We start from the raw sequence: 20,552 nt of genomic DNA, 5'->3' as shown, positions 1-20,552 counted from the left end.
AGAAACTGAAAATGCAAAGTAAATCTAAATTATTTTAATATCCTATTTATTGAATAAGAAGATACAAAGTTCTAATCCCCAGGACATCGGTGAGGTCAACTGGTAGGAGGCAATTTTCTTGCTCACATCCCACCGATTTCTTTCCACCTATCCAGTACAGAGGAGTAGCGAATTCCTTCTTGAAGAGTAGAGCCACACTTTTTAGTTATATGGCTGAAATAAATCGCTATTATATAGATCTTTTTTTTTATCAAGGTTAAAAGAGAATATGGAGATCTCAAATGTAATAATTATTGTTGCTTCTTTAGTCTTTTTGGGTTTACAGGCATTGGTCTTCTGGCATTGCTCTTTTGCTTTTCACTCACTCCAGTGAGCTGACAACACTGACGCCTAAAAGTTACAATTAACTTTACCATGTTGCTGGTCATTTGAACAGAAACATCCAGTAGATGGCAAATCCAGTCTTTTTTCAACTCTTCTCCCTTATGTCAGCACTTTGCATTGTGCTTTCAGTTGAAGAGGAGGCTGAGGGGAGACCTCATTGCTCTCTACAGCTACCTGAAAGGAGGTTGTAGGGAGGTGGGTGTTGGTCTCTTCTCCCAAATAACCTGTGATAGGACAAGAGGAAATGGCCTCAAGTTGTGGCAGGGGAGGTTTAGATTAGATATTAGGAAACCCTTCTTTACTGAAAGAGGGGTCAGGCACTGGAACAGACTGCCCAAGGAAGTGGTGGAGTCACCATCCCTGGAGGTGTTCAAAGAACGTGTAGACGTGGCACTCCAGGACATGGTTTAGTGGACATGGTGTGTTGGGTTGGTGGTTGGACTTGATGATCTTGGCAGTCTCTTCCAACCTTAAGATTCTATGATTCTATTATTGAAAGGCTGTTTTCCTCAAGCTTCATAATAATCTAAAAATTAAGCCATTACATGAAACAGACACCGACATACCAAAACCAAGATCACATGCAGTACAGCACTGACTGACAAAATTACATTTTATAGTGAATAAAACAAAATCTCAGATTTCTAAGTGTCAGTATCTCAGAATTTGTATTATGATGCAGCTTATTTTAAATTAGGGCTACACATGCCGCAGTATCAGCTTTCCCTGGAGGAGTAAGTTAGGGAGGGGTTCTGGCATGCCATCATGTCAGACAGGAGGCAGCCAAGCACACAAACCGAAGTGTAATAGACAGACATCAAATGACCAGATACCGTTCATAAGCAGGAGCTGTGGAGGGATTTATACGGAAGGATGACACCTCCTTTGGAGAGGCACATTGCCACTTCCAGAAATGGGAGTGGAAGTGAGTTGCAGCCTATTTTTTTTTTTTTTTTCACAGACAGGGAAAAAAAAACAGAAGTGCAAGTCACAGTACCCAATTCTCAAAGGTAGTTAAACTATTTTAACATAATTTTTGGACTTAAAGAGTACAAAATAGCTTTGAGAATCTAGACTGCAGTGCCTCTTGGCAAGAAACAATTTTTAATAGGTGACAAAGGGTTGACTATAAAACTGTATTTTAATAAAGTCTAAATAAATTTATTATGAGATACTTTATACTTAGATTATAATTTTCTATAACAGAGAAGACATTGTTTAGCTTTATTTTTTATAGTGAATGTTGAAATAAAAAGGAGAATAAACAGGTGAGTGGAAAGCAGTAACAGCAGTGAGATGAGGCAGGTGGATCTGAAACGATCTAAAAAGGCATTTAATTAACTAAAAAAGGCAGATACAATATTTGTATTTATAGTACAATTATTTAAAACCATCTGTTCAAAAAAATACTGTTGGAAATGCAGATCATCAGAAAAGATGTTTGCACACAAACAAAAAGATTATACAAGTGTCTATAACAAGTCTGGAGAAAGTGCAGAGATACTCCTGCAATTCTTCAGGGAGCAGGTAAGCTTGATAATAAAGACTGCTTTTGTTATAGGAGAAGCTGGATTTTAGAATTTCTAAAGGAAAGATCTAATGGGTTTCAGCAGGACAACAGAAAAGTTAAGAATAGCAATACTGATTAGGAAGAAAATGAAGGCATTTTGGAAGTGAATGACTGTAGACAGCATTAGATGCTGTTAATTAGTATTCCTTTCCCGGGTGCATGAATGAATGCCAATGTCTTAACGGCAATTTACCTAAATATTTTATCTTTGCAGCATAGAAAATACTTCTCCCAACCTAATATTCATTACATAGCAGGCAAAATTACCAGATTAATTATTTTCTGCATTAATCCTCCCACATACTCAGGTGCTAACACCACAGAGAGAGTAAGGCAGCTGTACACTTTGCATGAACAACAGCCACAGCAATTATCAACTCATCTGCATTTTTCATTTTGGAAGTTACCTTGTAAGTAAAGCTGCAAATTCTAAATCCCCCGTTTGCTACACCATTGCTTTGACTAAGCATTAGAAATCCATCTGAACTATAGTTAATTTTGTCCTTCTTAAAATAAATATTTTTTTTTATTTCCCAAGCCAGGAGCCTGGATGATCCCGTAGAAAGCACTAGTGGTGCTAGTGGATTTGGACTAGTGGTTAGAACTCTGTATATATATGTTGCTATAATTTGATGAAGATATATTTCCAGGTTGTAATAAAGTCATTTATGTGAAACTTAAAGAGTTTTTGTGATCAAATGATGTGCATGTGGAAATAGAAACAAGGCATTCCTGGAAATGGTGTATGAGAAAATTGGTACAGAGGTCCTTGAAACACTGTAAAAGGAAGATGTATATGTATGTGGGTTACAGGAGCCACAGACCAACCTCTGCAAAGAGGGGAATAAAGTCAATATCACACCCATAGAATGCCTTACCAAGGAACAGTCATATTCTGCAGAAACGTATTAGCATGTTTTTAATTCATAATCAAATTGCAAGGTGAGAATTTCCCTCTAGGGTACAGCAGAGGGGAAAAAACAAGATACCAACATCAGTGAATGCACAGCAATTGCATTAATACATAACTGTCAGTTACACGGCATCTTTACCAGAAAGCAGGATACAAAGTGTTCATGTTCAGGTCATTTAATTAGAACAAGTAATGGTTACAATCATTAGAATATTATTTTCCATGGGTGCTTGAATGAGTTTTCTGCAGATCCCTCATGGCTGCATCATATTGCAGGAACCAGGAATAAAAATACAGGCTCTCCAGTTCCAAATGCAGAGACTCTTAAAAACAAGGTCTACCAAGTCTTCTCTTTCTCTAGTAATAGGACCTGCAGTCCCTAGAGAACATGACTGTGAGCAAATGTGACAAGGAATCAATCAATCAACACAAGAAACACAGCTATAGTCAGGAAAAGAAACCAACAGAACAGGCCTGGCTGCTTTGTGATTAAAAACCGTGTTCTTGCTTCCTACTGACCTGTCTATTTATTCTCCCTTCCGCCCAGACCCGCATGATGCTGTGACGCGAAGACATAGACACAAGTTTATATTTCTGCTTCCACAGTTTCATTATGTTACAGGACCTGTAGGCACATATCTGTTAGCACTGTAAAAAGGCACCAAACAACTTTCAGGTATAATGGAATTGACAGCAAGCTGGAGAATACAAGCCACATGCATGACAGGAATAGAAGTTTTCAAGCTGTCAGAGGCATGGTGAAGGCCACTGTACCATACAGGATTTTCTTTCATCCTCAGGCAAGCAATCAAATACGCTTTCCTGAAAAATCCTTAGAAGGCCATTTCCCAAGTGTTCTGGAATCTGCTCAACAGATGAAAGTCTGACATTTTCAACTCCCAAACCTGCTGTCTTCATTGTATGTAAAGTCACTTCTGAGACACCCAGGGTGTCCCAGTTATGTCACTCAAAATGAGTACTCATCTTTGAGTACGGTGAACTCAAAATCTTAACAGGTAAGATAAAGAGGTAAAGAAAACTGCTACAAGATGTAGCCAGGAGTGAGTCACTAAGGCTAAAGATATTGAAGTGGAAAACAGAGTAATGTTCAAGTTCAGAGGGTCTGGAAAGAAACACAAGACCAATCTCACTGTCTGCTCTTTCAATTAGATAAGGTTGTTCCACTTGTGACAGGGTGTAGGAAAAAAATTGAGTTCAGCTAGCCAAAAACCACTGACAGCAACAGAAACCCCAGACTGTGCGTTATATGAGCTTGCCTGATCTGCACAGAAATAGAGGTCCTTGAGAAAATGGAGCGTTCTGTTAATTCCCAAGGAAATGATGATAGTCAGGACAAAGCTGGAAAGTGCAGCATAGAAGGAGAAGGGCACCAGGAAGAACATCTGCAAAGGCTGATTTAGTTTCCCATAGTTGGCATAACCACAGCAGGCTTGGTAACAGTAGCGTCTTCCTCTTTCCATTGAGAAATGATAGTTTTCAGCTGTGTGTAGAACTGCACTCCCTGGAGGAAAGGAGAGACACAAAGGATCAGATGTTTGGCCATACAAATTCTTCAGGTCTGCACTAGACGTGTATCAAACAGTTTTTGCTTTATCTACAGAGGGTTGAGTTTTCCTCTGTGGGAACAATTCCTGTCAGCCTGTTCCTTTTACTAGTTCCCTGAAGATTCTGGTTCTATGAGAAAGTTTGCTACCTAGTTCTTCCTCCTTTCTCAAATCTCCCAAAAAGACTTGCTTTTTTATATTAAAAGAAAAAAAAAAAAGGGATCGACTATTGTAAGATGTATTATGGCAGCTGTGATCACTGGCTGGTCTTCAGTCTCCTGGTTGAGACAGCTTCAAAGTCTCCTTACTGAGGTCTGATGTGCATCTCCCCATTGCCATTTGTAACGTAATTTATCCCAATTCAACCCAATAGAGTACTCTGAATAAAGGAGTTACCTGTTTGCCATAGAAATTGGTGTCTCCTCGGAAAGAAGCACGAGAGCCAGTGAAAGAGAACATGGGCAGAGGTACTGGGATTGGAACGTTGACACCCACCTAAACCAAAGGAAAGCTGCCATGTTAATCACAAGAAGTAGCAGATTGCAGAGCACTCTCCCAAAGCTATCGCATTTGGTTTCCTTAAATCTGAGGCTGGGTACTGCTGGCTGAGTAGTCAGTGATTAGTCACTACAGATGGCTGGTTACCCACTCTAAATGGTGAATACTAATAGCAACGTTCTAGCTTGAACATACCTGCCCCACATCTACTAAGTGAGAATATTTCCGAGCTGTGGCTCCATTGGTGGTGAAGATTGCAGTTCCATTTCCATAGGGGTTATTGTTCACTATCTCAATGGCATCATCCAAAGTGTCTGCTTCCAGAACCACTAAGACGGGCCCAAAGATTTCCTCCTTGTAGCAAGTCATGTTTGGCTGCCAAGAAAACAGCAGAAAAGCAGCTTGTATAGGATATAATAAAAATATTCTAAGAAATAGGATATGATAAACACACATGCTGCTAATGCTCAGGACATTCCTAAGATCACCCATCATACTGCATTGCCACAGGCCATCCTTCAGTCCTCCTTGCCTCTTCACCATTTCCCATGCCCTGTCATCTATCTAGTCCACTAACGTACCGCTTTCCATCTCCAGAGCACTTTCTGCTCTTACTGCCTGCCTAACCTCACTTACAGGTCTACTCTGACCAAGGCTGATTAAGACCAGGATTAATTCAGGATTGTTTACTTCAGTTCTTGTTGGCAAGGTGACTGAACCTGCTATCCTTTCTAACTCAGTGTCCAGGATTTATTTCTGATAATTAGCAACATCTGACAAATACAAAAACACCGGCTGGAGAGTACTTTAATCACTAATAGCTAATACAGCAAACTATAAAAATATTCATTTGCCAAGTTGTAAGTTTTACGTGGCTTACCATACTATTAACCACTGTGTAAGAAAACTAAGAATCACAAAATCTCAGTGAAACTTTTACTTGCAAATACCTAACAATATTTATGACAAATCACGGGAAAGTGAAGTATTTTAAGATTTCATGAAAATAAGGCAAGAAAATTCTGAGATAGATTAAAACCCTGAATTACATAATAGCATAATATCAATAAAATCCTAAGAATACTAAATACAATAGCAGAATTATCAAGATTGTTTTGCTATCATAGAATCACTCACCAAAAGGCCCACAAAGAACCGAACACTTAAATATTAAGTAAATCATACCAGCTAATTGCATAAACATAAAAGAATGAATTTAGGTATGAACACTCACGGTGATGTGTACCTGGTAAAGAATATTCCCCCATAGCAGAGTCCACCTGTTGCACACCATGCATCGTATGGAGAGGCTGACTCAACGAAGTTGTGAATACATTCAACAACAAAGAGATTTTGTACCTTTTCCTGTATCACTCTTGTGAAGATTTCCACAAATATTTAATTTTTGTTTCTGCAAATCCTTAAACTGCAAACTGCAGGAATGTATAACGGAGGAAGGGAAATTGCACATTTGGCTGTTCATCATACTCTTCCTTAGGCATCTGCTGCTGGCCATTACTACAGACAGTACACTATGTTCCATGGACATTTAGTTTAGCACAGTACAAACTGCCGATATCTTCTTTTAATTGACTGCATTTTGTTCAAGTTAAGATCATTAACCTCGTTCAGCATATGTTGCACTACTGCAAATTCCTTTATCACCTCCACAGCAGCATTACAATGAGCACTTAATTGGAATTGTGCAAGGGAAAGCTGAGCCATTTATGGGCTTTCTACCTGGTGATCATTCATTCGGGTGACCCATTTTTCAGCGGACCCTGCAATATACAGCATCAAGCACTGGTTTTGGTCATCTTACCTTGACGTTGGCAAGGATTGTTGGTCCAACAAAATTGCCATTTTCATAGCCCTTCACTTTGATATTACGTCCGTCCAGAAGAAGGCTGGCACCTTCTTTTACTCCTTTCTCAACCAGATGGCAAACCCGTTCCTTAGCTTGGGGACTGATTAGAGGCCCTAGATCTGCTCCAGGCTGGTCTCCTGTGAAGAGGCAGAGACACCAAGTTTTTAACCCCAACAGCTTCCTCTTCACAGGCATCATAGATACAACTACACTGGCAGAAATATCTGAAAATCCTGATGTTTCTGAGATGCAGAACAAAGATTTGAGACATTAATGAACAAGAGTAATAGTCTGCAACTCTCATAATCAACAAATAAGATTAAGCATAAGCATAATTTCAGATCACCAGGAAGCCAAAATTCCATGATATATTCTTTTCAGAAAGGAAACTTTTCCCCTTTGCAGGATTTTATTGGACATAAGCAAAAGATAATCCTCTTAGAATTAAATCACAGTCTAGTTTTTTTCCAAAGTACTTGTTTTTATTTTTCCTTTTTATCACACACTTACTACAAATTGGAAGGATCTCTACATCTCTTACTACTACATTGGAAGGATTGCTACATAAATGGTAGGTTTGAGTTAAACAATACTGATCCCATAAACCTTGCATCACAATCACACTGCCAAGACTTCCTACATATTCCTAACTCCAAGTCTAGGGCTGTGTTTCGCAGTCTAGGCAATCTGCTAGCTCCTACAAAACTATGGTGCCAATAGCTCCAAGGGACACACCATAGCATGGCAGATTCACTGACCTAAAAAGCTACAGTTGCACAGAAGAGAAGTACATTGTAAGAAATTATCACAGTCTGTACCTGCATTTACACGTAGATGTTTGGCTCTGTCCACAAGCTCTGGCAGCCATTTCTGAGCTTCTCCCACTAGAATTGCTGTAGAAAGGGCCATGCAGCGTTGGCCAGCTGCTCCAAAAGCAGCTCCAACTAGCTGGTTCAAGGTGTTCTCTTTATTCGCATCAGGCATCACCACACCATGGTTCTTGGCTCCCTGAAATATAACACATACACAGTCTCCCATTATTAACCGCCCCAGCCCACTTCTCTAGCTCTCTGGCAATATCTTTACATAGCAGCTATGACTCTGCTACCAACAGGCTGGCAGGAAGGGCAGCCTCATCACTTAACTATCAGTAGCAAAGTCAGCTTCTGCTGCTGAGTGGCGTGGTCTCTCTTAACATTCACAGGAGACAGAGGCAGTCTATGTGCTGAAGTGTGCTCCATTCAGAGGCATTACCATGTTGGCCTGGACTCTCTTGCCATTCCGGGATCCTCTCTCATAGATGTACTCGCCAGCCTGATTAGATCCCACAAAGCTGATTGCTCTGATATCCGGATGGTCACAAATGAAATTCACAGCTTCAAACGGGAAATAATACATTATATACTGCGGTGCACAAACGCTTCCCTCTGTCCCCACCCCCACAATGCTAAACCTAAGTGTCTGTCTTCTTACCAAAATTCCTGCCTGTGTTTCCTACATTTGAGTTCCCCTGTCCATGCATCTCGCCACCACTAATTTCTCAGAGTGTGTAGTCCTGCCCCCGTGCTCATACACCTGGCTCGCTGCCATCTCTTCATGTTCTGGGCATCTCCCAAGGTGCCTGAGCAACGCTGAAGCGAAGCTACTGTTGTCTATTTGCATCCTCATGTTGTGAAGGTAGCGTGCTGTGCAAAACATCATATTAGGAGCTGAAATACTGGCATCTACTCCATATTCAGTGAAACATTTAATTCTTGTTTAGGCTTCCTTGTGAAACCAAGATGATTTCTCTACTTATTTCAATTGGAGCTTAGGCAGCTATACAGAATTTGAGCACTTACATGCCTTGGGAACTCTGACCCCAGCCCCCAGAATTTTGTCCACCATATCTCCTGACAGATTTGGTGCACAACGGCAGAGAATGTCGTAGTCACCTCTCCTCTGTCAAGAGGGCTGAAGCGCCTGTCCAAACCTATCTAACAGCAGTAGTATCAGACTCCCCGACTTCTTTAGTACCTTCACTAAACATACAGCACAACAGTTACACACTCCAGACATCTCCCAAGGGCTATTATTACCTTCATGCTGTCCATGGATGATATTCAGGGTCCCATCAGGGGCACCAGCATCCTGAAACAGCTTGGCAAGGAACATGAGTGCTCCCGGTACACGCTCAGACGGTTTCATCAAGAAGGTGTTTCCACAAACCATAGCCATGGGGAACATCCAAAGAGGAATCATGGCTGGGAAATTGAACGGTGCAATTCCAGCACACACGCCCAGAGGCAGACGGTAGGTGTAAGTGTCCATGTCTTTAGTGATGGAGGGCATGGTCTCTCCCAGTATGAGGGATGTCACACTGCAAGCATGTTCAACCACCTCTGCGGCAGAAAGGGCAATATGCCACTGGATGATCTGTTAACAATCAGTCCCCAAACTCCCTTCTCACCACTGCCTTGACCTAAGTCTTTCTTCCAGCCTCTTTTCCCGCAACTTAAAACTCATTGTGCTCCAGAAAATACCTTTGCTCTGCCAAGCACTGTGAGCTTATTGTGAATGGATTCTCTCTTGAGTGCATTTTAAGAGCACAGACAAAACAGCCCCAGTAAAAGAAGCACAGGTATAGTATTAGTGGACCACCTGGGACTCAACCTTAGACATCTGAGCACAAGCAAGAAGTTCTTATCCCTTTACAGCAATTTGTAGTCACTCCTAGGAAAAGGAAGGATCTAACAGCTTGGAAGTGATTCAGGGTAACTCAATCTAAGAGAATTTTTCAGGTTATTTACAACTGCTTCTTTTCCTTCAGAAGAAGGCTGGGAAGAGAGCTACATGTACAGATCCCCAGAGCAATCAGTCACTCAGGAGACCTCCTCCCTTCCTATAGGTTCTCAAAGCCCCTTTTTAAACAGGAGGAGCCAGCAGCTTACGGAGGCCTCGGAACACATCTCCCTCAGCATCAGCCAGGGTCTTCCCTTGTTCAAAGGTGATGAGTTTTGAAATTTCTTTCTGAAAATGGAAAAGATTAAGTTTATGAACATTAGAAAACTGTCTGCCTGTGAAACAGGGTGCACAGATAAGAGAGTTTAACAGAGATTTGAATATCACAATGAAGACCGAGTAGAACTTGGGAAAGCCTACACTGATTTATTTGCTCCTTATAGATAAGAAGCTAATAAAGCACATAGGTGACATTACAGAAAAATCAACCATGAGTTGGCTTATATTCCACAGCTTTCATGTGTCACATCACAGACACACAGAAAAAGCAATCAGAGGAATCCGAAGTCATAGTAATATTCTTGTCCCATTTGTCTTTGTCAACTGGCACATTCTCCATCAAGGCTGAAAGTTCCTCTTGTGGTCTTCTGGTAAAGGAACAAATGCAGAATAATATTCCCTTTCTTCCTCATTTGCTTGGAGAGTGCTTTGCTATACCTCTCAATAAGTCTCAGGTGGCTCCTCAATCATAGCAACAATGCCTCATCAAGAACACAGTAAACCCTGAGTCTCTCAATTTAATTCCAGAAGTCAACATTTAATTCCTAAAGTCAACGCATTCAGCAACAGCCATCACACACAGCCATGGTGTCTCACCAGATTGTCTTTGATGAGTTGTTGGTAACGCAGGAAGATTTGCTGGCGACTCAAAATAGATGTTTCTGACCAGTTCCAAAAAGCCTTTTTGCAAGAAGCCACAGCTGCCTCCATCTCACTGGCGGTGGCTTTTGGTACACGGCCAACCACTTCATTTGTGGCCTGAAGGGAAAAACAGACTGCATCAAAACTCAGCTTTTTCCAGCTGCCCCTGCCAACCATTCAATCGTCCTTTCACACTACACACCTAATACCCTTGTTCTACAAGGAGCTGTACTTCTGAGGGGAGAGTACAAACAAGACTCATTCCTCGGTGCACACAAAAGGCCTGGAATAGTTCTGAAAACTTGCACTCTACACATCTCAAGTTAGGCACCCAGAAAGCTGCAAATGCAGTGCTGATTTCCAAGTTTGAGTTTACGTGACTTGACTATCTTGCAGATTCTAGAGAATATAAGTGTAGTTACAATGACCCTTCTGTAAGGGTGTGAGGCACTGGAACAGACTGCCCAGAGAAGCCGTGGATGCCCCATCCCTGGAAGTGTTGAAGGCCAGGTTGGATGGGGCTTTGAGCAACCTGGTCTACTGGAAAGTGTCCCTGCCGATGGCAGAGGGGTTGGAACTGAATGATCTCTAAGGTTCCTTCCAATGATTCTATAAGGCAAAGGTTTCTGTGGACTTTGGTCTTTTCCCTCTGCATCGTCTTGGCTCATCTGCTGTGCCTCTCGCACATTTAACGAGGCAAGGTTCCACTGGAAAAAGCAGTACATGACTGTGCAATTTGCAGTGATGTTAGTTTACCTAGACCACTAGGCCAAAGTAAGATTTTTAAAAGCAACTTTAGTTCTACAGTACTTAAACTTTAAAAGCTTGTCTTTGCTAGTTTAATCTCCTTCTAATGCGCTCTTAAAAATTAAGTCTTTTTTGATGTGATAAAAATATCAAGTACATCACTAAAAGAGAAACTACTCGAAAGAAAGAAAACTAAACAAGAACATTGGTCACTGCAGAGACCAAATGAGCTTCATGAACATGGCTTGCTGCTCTGATCACTTCCACAAAACAAATCAAAACAGAGCTTTATGGAGAAAAGTTTTAGAAACTGATGTCCAAATACTTAGTAGGGTAAGCAGAAGGGTCAGAATTCTGAGTGCAACCTCATTTCCATTTGTCTTTGGTGGAGGACTCAGGTACAAGTGCTACTAATCTAAGACTATTTCTCACTGCATAGCATCCAGCCTCTGAATTAACTCTTAATATTGTGGCTCACAGATACAAGGAGCTTCAGCTGTCAGGGTTTTTTTACGTTGGTCTGAGAGTGAAATCAGTCTCTGTCAGGACTTCACATTCAGCTGACATCAAATCACACTCAGTTCATTTCACGTACAAGGTGAAAGAAACTCTTTAGAAATTTGACATAGTGATCACAGAGCCTTTCTATGAGCAAAAAAAAAAAAAAAAAAAAAGTAAGCAGTGTTTAAGCTTCCTTTACAGAGATCAGGTTTTTACTACACAGGGGAGATAAAGGAGATCATAACTTTCCTAAGACTGACATTTCATACGAAAAGGAAATAGAGAAGCAGTTGCACAGTGCATCTTAAGCTCCAAGTCTAAGCCTTTCTCAAGAAACGTATGTACTCTCCCCTTTTGCCAAATGCTTGAACAGAGGCACAGACTCTCAGTGATCGCCAGTATATGGGCTGATGCCGTTTCACTTACCGGGTTGTGGATATCAATCCATTCAGTAGTTTTGGACTCAATGAACTTCCCATCAATGAAGAGTTTGGTTGTTGGCTGTGGAGGACAAAGCACTGGCCACTTAGTGATTTTTGTCTCAAGATGCTCAAACACCAGTGTGCTTTATTACATGCATAATTTACTGCTATGCTGTCTATTAGAGAGTCTAGATCCAGTATCTAACCAAGATCCAACTAACTGCTTAGGCTGAATTTTTTCATGCTCTCTACCCCATTTTTCTCTCACTTTACACCAAAACTCTTGCTATGCTTATGTTCAGGACTATTTCAATCTATTTATCACCCAATGTTTACTAAGTTCGGTTCAATTTACTAATTGAAAAACTGCAGTTCATAAATGTTCAAAAGAAACAGTTAATAATTCACCTTGTGAGAATTCCATGTACTCGGTGCACACTGTACTACATGTTTCCTTCTCATTAAGCCACTAAGTAGGTTCATCTCTCCAGCTCATAGCTACAGGAGTAAAATTGGGACTTTCCCCATTCCCTGCAACTAAGAGCAAGGAACCTGCATCTGCTGAGTTCACAGTAACTGTCCTGGTAGGCAGCATGTAGAACAGAACTCTTCAACTCAGATGCAGAGGAGAGAAAAGTAAAGTCTAGAAAAAGGAGGTAAACGTAGGACTGAAGGAAAAGCAGAGGTAGAAGCTGTATCTAGCACCGGATAAGCAACAAAACCATAGGAGAACAGATTGGGATTGTATAAATAAATTTTATTGTATATTATTGTATAAATAAAAATTGGAAACTAGTAGTTGATATTGGGAGGTAAGGAGAAAGTGAGAACTAGTTAATCATGCCATAAAACAGTAGCTTGGAGAGAATTGATAAGAGGAAGGGGAAATAGATCTGCTGTGTGAAGAACAGAAATGGGACACAACACATCAAAACAACTGGGCCACAAAAACAAACGTATCAGGGAGCAGCATGAAAAAATTAGGATGTGGAATTGAGAGGGAGATGAGGATTGAGATGATATCCAAGGTGTAATAAAGGGAGAGAGATCAGAGGAAGAATAAGAAAAACAAACAGGGATGTTTGGACAAGTGATGACAGTGAAAAAGTGAACAGCAATAAGAGTTGGGACAAGCTGAGAAAGCAGGGCTAGGATGAGAAGTGTAAAGTAAGACTGTTAACAGATAAGCAAGACCTATTGATTTGGGAGGTAACATCAGGAGTGGATTAAAAAAAAGCTGCAGATGATTATGTAGCTGGAATTACACATGGGAAAAAGAGGCAAAAGTCTGTGCTTACAAAAACACAATCCCCTCTAGAACCTGGAAGGAAGCAAGCACAGGAAATCTGAGTCCCTGGTTTCTTGACTGTCAGAAAACGTCTTCCAGTGCTGGCCTAAAGAATGACAAACTCCTACTGCTATCAGTCACTGCATTAGTCCAAGTGCCACGTATCTGCTGTGGACCTACAAGCTCCAGAGCTGTATGACCCACGTAGACTTCATTGCAATGGAATTTACGGGGTTTTTTTTTGAAATTGATAAAAAGGAATACCTAGAAAATCACACATACAAAGAAAAAATACTTTAAGCAAGTCAGGAAAGGCTGAATTAACATTGACTGTACTTTTTCCATAAGATCACCAACTTTTGTCAGTGGAGAATGAGCCTGCTATGGGGATAAGGACTGTAGCAAAGCAGACTATTTGGACAATCACGATTTAGCTGTTCAGAAGTTGGAGAGTGTACAGCCATGGATATCGGAAGAAAAAAAGCACTGTAAGTTAAAGTCGTCCAATACTGCCCAAAGGGAATCAGATCCTCTCTCTGCCATAGATAGTTAAGAGGCCAGTCCACTGAGCTTGAAACAATCTTTTTTCACACATCATCATGTCATGTATTCTGTATTAATTTTTGCTGATCTTATCAAAGAGATATCAGACATGGTAAAAGACATCTAAAAATCGGGGGGAAAACGGCTGGTGTATACTCGGCACAACGTGTGCCGCTTAAGGAACACGGACAAACCAGACCGGGACGCGACTGACTGAGCCATGTGCCGGCCTTAGGGCTACCTGCCGGCCAGGCGGGCTCGCCCGCTCGACGCGGGGGTGAGCCCCGAGGGGCTGCACCGCGACCGGCCCAGGGGGCAGCCCGAGAGGGTTTGACTCGGCTCCGGAGTCCAACACCTCTGACACCGAACGTTTCTTCCCTCCCTCCTGTTGCGCTGGAGAAGGGGGCGGCCCTCCGTGCCCCGGGCACGGGGAGTCCCGAACGTCTGTTGCTGACGGAGCCACGGACCGGGGAGCTGCGCTGAGCTGAGCTGAGCTGGCAGAAACGACCTCAGAGGAGAGGACCCGGGGGGTCTCTGGCCGGCAGCGGCGGCGCCCGGAGCTTTCCCGTGCCCTCCCCCCGCCCGCGGCCTCTCCTCAGCCCGGGCGGCGCCGCCTCCCAGGCCCGCGGCCTCCCCCCGCCCGCCGGCTCCGCTCCGCGGGACGCGCACTCACCACCGAGGAGGAGAAGGAGGCGGCAGCTGGGGCGATCCAGGGGGCACCGGCTCTCCGCGGCAGCTGGACAGGAGCGGAAGCACAGATCAGCCCAGTTCCGCAGGGCTCCGACCGCCCCGGTTCCCCCACCCGCCGCGGTGCTATCGGTTACCCCGCGCTCGGGACCGTCCCACTCACGGGGCCCCGGGGCCAGGTGGGCCGCGACGTCCCTCCCCCCCGCCCCGCGCCGCCAACACGGCGGCCCCCCCGTGGGAGCCGCTGCGGTCCGCGGCCTCACCCTCAGCGCCACGCGCCGCCGCCCGCCCCAGGCGCCGCGCGCCACCGCCGCCGCCGCCGCCGCCATCCCGGCCGAGGGTCGCTGCACCGCAGCCCCCGACGGCGCCACTCGCCCCGCCCGAAGCACCGCCCCCTCGCGCTCATTGGCCTGCCGCGCAGCGGCCTCGCCCGCTCCCCGCCCCGCTCCGGCGGGGCCCTCGCTGTCCGCAGCCAATCGCCGTCAAGCAAGCCCGTCGCCGCGCCCCCTCGCCCCCACCGCCCCCCGTGCCGGGCCGTGGATTGGCCGCGCGAGCTGAGCCGCCCACTGGCCGTCAGAGCCCGGATTGGCCGAGCTCCGCCCCCGCGGTGACGCCTCCTGGCGGTGGCGGCGAAGAGCGACACGTGTGGTTCGGGGCGGGGTTTGTTTTCCGTCTCCCGCTCGGACTCGGCCGGGGTTGGGGGCTCGCGAGTGGTGGTGAGGCGTCACGTGACGCGGGCAAGATGGCGGCTCCCGCGGACGGTAAGGCGCGAAGGCTGGGCGCCCCCATTCCCGTCCCGCTGGCGGGGCCCGGGCGGTGCCTCATTCCCCGCTCTCTGTTGCAGGCACCGACCTGGAGGCCTCGCTGCTGAGCTTTGAGAAGCTGGACCGCGCCTCGCCGGACCTGTGGCCCGAGCAGCGTAAGTCTGTCGGGCCCGCCGCCGGCTGTCGGCCGGGGGCGGGGGGGGGCCCGGCGCGGCCCGGCCCGGCCCAGTCCGGCCCGGCCCTTCTTCAGGCAGCTGCGCGGGCCGGGCTGGGCCTACGGGGTCTGGGCCGGGAGGGGAGGGGAAGGTTGGAGTGCTGCCACCGGAGGCTCTCACCACTCGCTGCCTTCCGTTTTCTCTTCCCAGTGCCCGGCGTGGCTGAGTTCGCCGCCTCCTTCAAAAGCGTGAGTGAGCGCCTTTCGCGTCTCCCCGGCCTCGTGTGGTGGTAGAGCTGCTGCTTGCTCTTGTGGGCTTTACATCTTTGTTCTGTAAAACTAGCTCAGTGATAACTTCAGTATATGCTAGCATAATCCTTTTGGTTTTAATATCTGTTTTACATAAATCTGTTTTTAATAGCTTATGCAACTGACTGTGAGTGAGAATTACACCTTGGAAGACACAAAAGACTTTAAACTTTAGGAGATCCCGCTTTTCAAACTGACTTTGGCATCTGGGTAGTAGTGTGCTGTTTTTAACTCTGAAAATGTCCAGGGAAAGCTAGAAAACAAGATTAAACATAAAAATATCTCTACAGAGCACATGGAACTCTCATGTTTTTGCTGTCAGTGTAACTGACTTTCAGACTTTTTTTGTATAATTCTAAAAATGCACTTTTTTTTTTTTCCAAACAGCCTATTACAAGTTCTCCTCCCAAGTGGATGGCTGAATTAGAAAATGATGATATTGATATGTTAAAGGGTGAGTATGGACATTGTGGGTAGGAAGTAAGGTTGCCAAAGTAGATGGAAATTCAGGACTTATTTAGGAGGCTTAAAACACTTGTTCTTTAAATGTTGTGGAGGTGAAGGAATGGAGAGTAGTCTGTTTATGTTGTTCGTTATGTATTTCAGAGATTTATTTTTTTTTTTCCTCTGGATGTCTAAATGCTTGTGCTCAATTATTATTTTTTTTTTTTTGGTTGTTGTTGTTTTTTAATTATACTGTTGATTTGTCTCATTTCTGAAGGCAGATGTCTTCCGTAAGTAAGCCCTGTGGCCTCATATCTCTAGCCCTCACATTTGCAGAATCTCCAGCTCAGGAGTCTCTTTTTAATGATACACATTTTTCAATAATCCAGTTATCTCCAAGAGACTATCCAGATGTCAGTGGCAGGTAGATTTTTCAAAACAATCATGCAAGAACTGGTTGAAGCAGTGCAATGTTACGTGTGTTTCAGTTACCTCATCAGTCTCTTGCTGCATAAGTATAGTGGGTATCTCCTGTAGTCTGAGAAGTGGTGTGTATTTTTTGGTGGGCCTCAGCTGATCAAATTTGGTGGGCAGCTTAGACTTGTTGATTGACTTTTTCAGAGATGTTCCGTGCATGCATCTTCACCCATAGATCTAAGATCTCTAATGGAACAGTAAGGCTGTATGAGCAAGTTACAGAAGGGCTAGCTAGCATGTAGATTTGCTGCATGTTACAGCTCGAGTTTGCAGTAAACATCCTTGAGCCTGCTCTGCCTCTCATGTGAACTCCAGATAAACTGTTCCAAAGTGAAAATGGGACAAATTAACTTTGACTTGCTGCAAGAAATGTGCTTAAACACACATTATTAATGTATAGTAAGTCCATTCCCTTGCGTACTCTTTTGTAGCTTGTTCCCATAGCAACATGGATGTACAAGAACCTCCAAAATATAGGGCAAGTTGCTTATTGCAGTGGTGGCAGATTACAGTATGAACCAGATCCATGGCTGTCTTTTTTTCAGTAGGGAAGGCTGGTCTTTTCTTGGTATGTTAAAAATCAGGAGTTGCGTCAGCTTGAATTTCAAACATACTCTGCTCACTGGAAATAGATGTCAGAATTATGACTTGAAAGTGCTCTGTGAAGTAGTAAACAGGTAAACTGTCATTACAGGGCTCTAGCCAGTGTATCAAAATTGAGACTTTTCTCTCTTCTTAGAGCTGGGGAGCCTCACTACAGCTAACCTGATGGAAAAAGTTCGTGGCCTGCAGAACCTGGCTTACCAGCTGGGACTGGATGAATGTAAGTGCTGTATGCAGATGTGACTACATTGCAGATCTTCCCACTAAAACATGCACTCATGGTACATTTGTAGCTGGAAAAGTGTGTTGGCGGATTAGGCAAGTGTCTGACAGTCACAGTTTGTGACCTTCCAAAACAGGATGAAACAAACTTACATCTCCAGTTTACAGCCTACCTTGCATGGGGGGAAACCTCTTAGCAGCAATAATAAGAGGTCATATTGTCAATCTGGTGTTGTCTAGTGGCACAGAGACTTCTGTTCCTGACTTAACATTGTCTTAGATAAATCAGGTCACTTTGCTTAATTTCCCACTCAGATACTGCAGCTGTTTCTCAGAGTACTTGTGGCAGGACTTCTGTCAAACTTCACATACTGCCTCCGCAGTGAAACTTTCACTTGCATCTGGAATTCTCCTATCACTTAGTGTTCATGTTGTTTTCTGCTTCTGTCGCTGTTATTTTTTTCTACATTCAATTGTGGCAGGAGGTGATGTCATTGAGTACTAAAGTTGTCCTTCATCCACTTACAAGCAGCCCTTTTTTTTCCGGTGTTTTGAAGAAAGAGCTGCTTTTATCATCGCATTTAGTACTTTGTTGTTAACAGGTTGATCCAGCTTTGAGGATTTCAGGAGTATTGTGTTTCTTTTTTAAACACTGTGTGTACGTACTGACACATTCAATTTTTTTTCTGCTTCATTTTGCTCTAGTTGCAGTTACTCTTGGCCTGCACAAAACACCAAAAGTTGTAAAGCTTACATGTCTTTCACCTTCCGTTCAGTGGATAACAAAAATCAGTAACAGACCTTTAGAGTCTTCCTGCCTGTAAACCTAGGATATTCTAATGATTTCTTATTAAGTTTTATTTTATCCCTGCAAGTTTTATTTTACTTTCAGTGCTAACATCTGTTAGGACTGTGCAAAGCATTTAGTGGAGTAGTTAAAGTATAAGTTAAAATATAACAATGTAAAATCAAGTCAAATACAAAGATTGGCTGATGATAGGCTTTCTCAGTTAAGCTGCAGTCTTAAATGTCAGACAGCTTTGTCCTGCGAAATGGTTTAAGCAGAGCCTGAGTTACAGTAAAGCAAACAAGGTCGTTGTTTCCTTATCAGTATTTGTTGTGTGGATTTCCATTTATTTTTACTGAGACCAAATAAATACAGAAAGAAGACAAAGTGAGTGAACAATAAAATATCCGAGGTCCAGCAGTTATAACCTTTAGTCTATAGTAACTGAAATCTTGAATTTTCAAGCTGTATGAAAGCTCTCCATGTTTGTAACTTCTTGTCACTGAAGTCTGTTTTCCTTTAGGTTATAATACATTGCATGCTTTGTCTGTCATAATATACATTTATCCTGGGAAAGTTTTTACTGAAAATTAGCTGCGGAGTTTGAACAGGGCTTCTCAGTACTGTTTTTCCTAATACTGTCTTTAAGTTCATTTCTCTTACAGACTTAGGTAAGTGAGAGAACAAGAAGAAAAATCCAAAAGATCTGTTCATTAAAGCTAAGGGACTTGTGGTTTTGGTCCAAAGGTATTGGATTTGATTATATCTTTGTGTACTGAAATTTAATAGTCTCCTCTTGATTTGGCTGTTAGTTGAAATTGGCTGTCGAAACCAGGATTAAAACCGCTGCCGACCAGTCTCCTCTAGATGGCAGCATGAGGCTTGCCACAGAAGTCTTGGTGTTTTGAGTTTTTTTAATAAAATTTTACCGTTTCAGTCATGATTTGAAGTTTCTTCTTCCCAAGACTCTTTTTTTGTTCTGAGTATGCACTTCTGGTTGGTTTGTTTGGTTGGTGGTTTTTTTTTTAACAATATTCTCAAACATTTTATGTGTATTGGGTGTGAGAAACAATTCTGCTTCATTGTGTTGGCAACTTACTTTTTCTCCCAACTCTCCTCTTCTACGCTCCATCTCAAATCCTTTATGTTTTCAGAGACTTCTGTTTTCAAACAAATTGTTGCTAAAATGCCGTACAGGACCAGAGTGATTTCAGCAGTACTCCATGACAAATGTATCTACTGAGTGACTTTGTAGTTACATTGTGAGGTCTGGTACTGAACCAGTTCATAGCACGCTTAATGTTAATTTTGTGTTAGAATTCATTAGGCAAAGTGACATGTGGGACCGGGTACCTTTTGAAAAGTTTATTCATCAAGGTACAGTTGCAATATTAAAACTGAAATCTGAGCAAATGATTTGACATGATGTAGTTTGATTAAATTAATAATTACTGAATTACAGGCCTTGTTTCTTGAATTCATGTGGACTGTCTTACTATTTTATTTACAGAAGCGGGCTTTCTTGACAAATTTGGAACAAATGTATTGAATGCTTTGCTCATCTTCACTACTTTCATCTAGGAATGGTTGTATGCTATTATCTGGATTCCACATTCTTCTTATATGTAATTCCTGCTTTCTCTAACTTTTTGACCATGGATTTCTCAGTTCCTGTTTTTGTTGCTTACTTCTCACAAATTTCTGTTCTTTACAACTAAGTTTCTGTGCCCTTTTTCCCATAGGGCTACCTTTACTTTCTGTAACCCTGGCTGTTTTGTTGCATACCCCATGGCTTCTGTGAATGAAATGAAATTGTTAACACATAACTCACGCTTTCTTTCCAGCTTGTTTGACATCTGATTTGATTTAGAGTCAGCCTCCACTTTTAAAAGTAGCTGTTTTTACAGTCCCTGCTATTTCACTGGTCTGCACTTTAAGCTCTGTATTCTTATATGCTTTAAATAATTATATCTTAATTACTACAAAGTTTTGTGAAAGCCTTTCTTTATCAGGTGAAACTGAATACACTTGCCCTGCTTGAATTATAACAACAAGTTCAAGAAACAGTCAACTAGAAACTTCAGAGGTGATTTCTACTGTCAGAGATCTGAGATAGAGTGAATGTAATTCAGGCTGGAATAATGCGAACAGAGCTTCCTCCAGTA

The 20,552-nt window shown here is 43.0% G+C and overlaps 2 protein-coding genes across 7 annotated transcripts in view; one reads left to right on the top strand and one right to left on the bottom strand.

The window, feature by feature from the left end:
* Positions 1-2,847: 2,847 nt before the first annotated feature.
* Positions 2,848-14,996, bottom strand: ALDH6A1 (aldehyde dehydrogenase 6 family member A1). The gene is made up of 12 exons (XM_086748608.1): positions 14,891-14,996; positions 14,614-14,676; positions 12,114-12,188; positions 10,395-10,556; positions 9,728-9,806; positions 8,876-9,178; positions 8,052-8,173; positions 7,616-7,805; positions 6,753-6,934; positions 5,126-5,305; positions 4,829-4,927; positions 2,848-4,389 (listed from the first exon to the last, which is right to left on the bottom strand). Exons 1-12 carry the CDS (start codon positions 14,954-14,956, stop codon positions 4,285-4,287), a joined length of 1,626 nt encoding a protein of 541 aa, XP_086604734.1. The 5' UTR covers positions 14,957-14,996; the 3' UTR covers positions 2,848-4,284.
* Positions 14,997-15,318: 322 nt separating this feature from the next.
* LIN52 (lin-52 DREAM MuvB core complex component) overlaps positions 15,319-20,552 on the top strand; it is a 46,386-nt gene continuing 41,152 nt past the window's right edge. For 5 of the 6 annotated variants that reach the window (XM_086748764.1, XM_086748763.1, XM_086748765.1 and 2 more), the window contains exons 1-5: positions 15,319-15,388; positions 15,472-15,546; positions 15,757-15,794; positions 16,242-16,308; positions 17,515-17,598. In XM_086748764.1, coding sequence (XP_086604890.1) covers positions 15,370-15,388; positions 15,472-15,546; positions 15,757-15,794; positions 16,242-16,308; positions 17,515-17,598 — 283 coding nt within the window. In that variant the 5' untranslated portion in view covers positions 15,319-15,369. The remainder of the gene's footprint in view (positions 15,389-15,471; positions 15,547-15,756; positions 15,795-16,241; positions 16,309-17,514; positions 17,599-20,552) is intronic. The other variant, XM_086748767.1, reaches the window with a different exon arrangement.

This window comes from Chlamydotis macqueenii, chromosome 5 (genome assembly GCF_036417535.1).
Source record: "Chlamydotis macqueenii isolate bChlMac1 chromosome 5, bChlMac1.mat, whole genome shotgun sequence".
In the NCBI taxonomy this organism is placed as follows: domain Eukaryota; kingdom Metazoa; phylum Chordata; class Aves; order Otidiformes; family Otididae; genus Chlamydotis; species Chlamydotis macqueenii.
The sequence above is the reverse complement of the archived record's forward strand: the minus strand, read 5'-3'. Positions and strand labels throughout refer to the sequence as shown.

Coding starts and splice junctions, on each gene's coding strand:
- ALDH6A1 (XM_086748608.1), bottom strand. CDS start 14,956: ATGGCGGCGGCGGCGGCGGCGGTGGCGCGCGGCGCCTGGGGCGGGCGG. Junction 10,557..12,113: donor GGATTGATATCCACAACCCG/GTAAGTGAAACG, acceptor TTTTCCCTTCAG/GCCACAAATGAAGTGGTTGG. Junction 6,935..7,615: donor ACATCTACGTGTAAATGCAG/GTACAGACTGTG, acceptor GCCTCTTCACAG/GAGACCAGCCTGGAGCAGAT.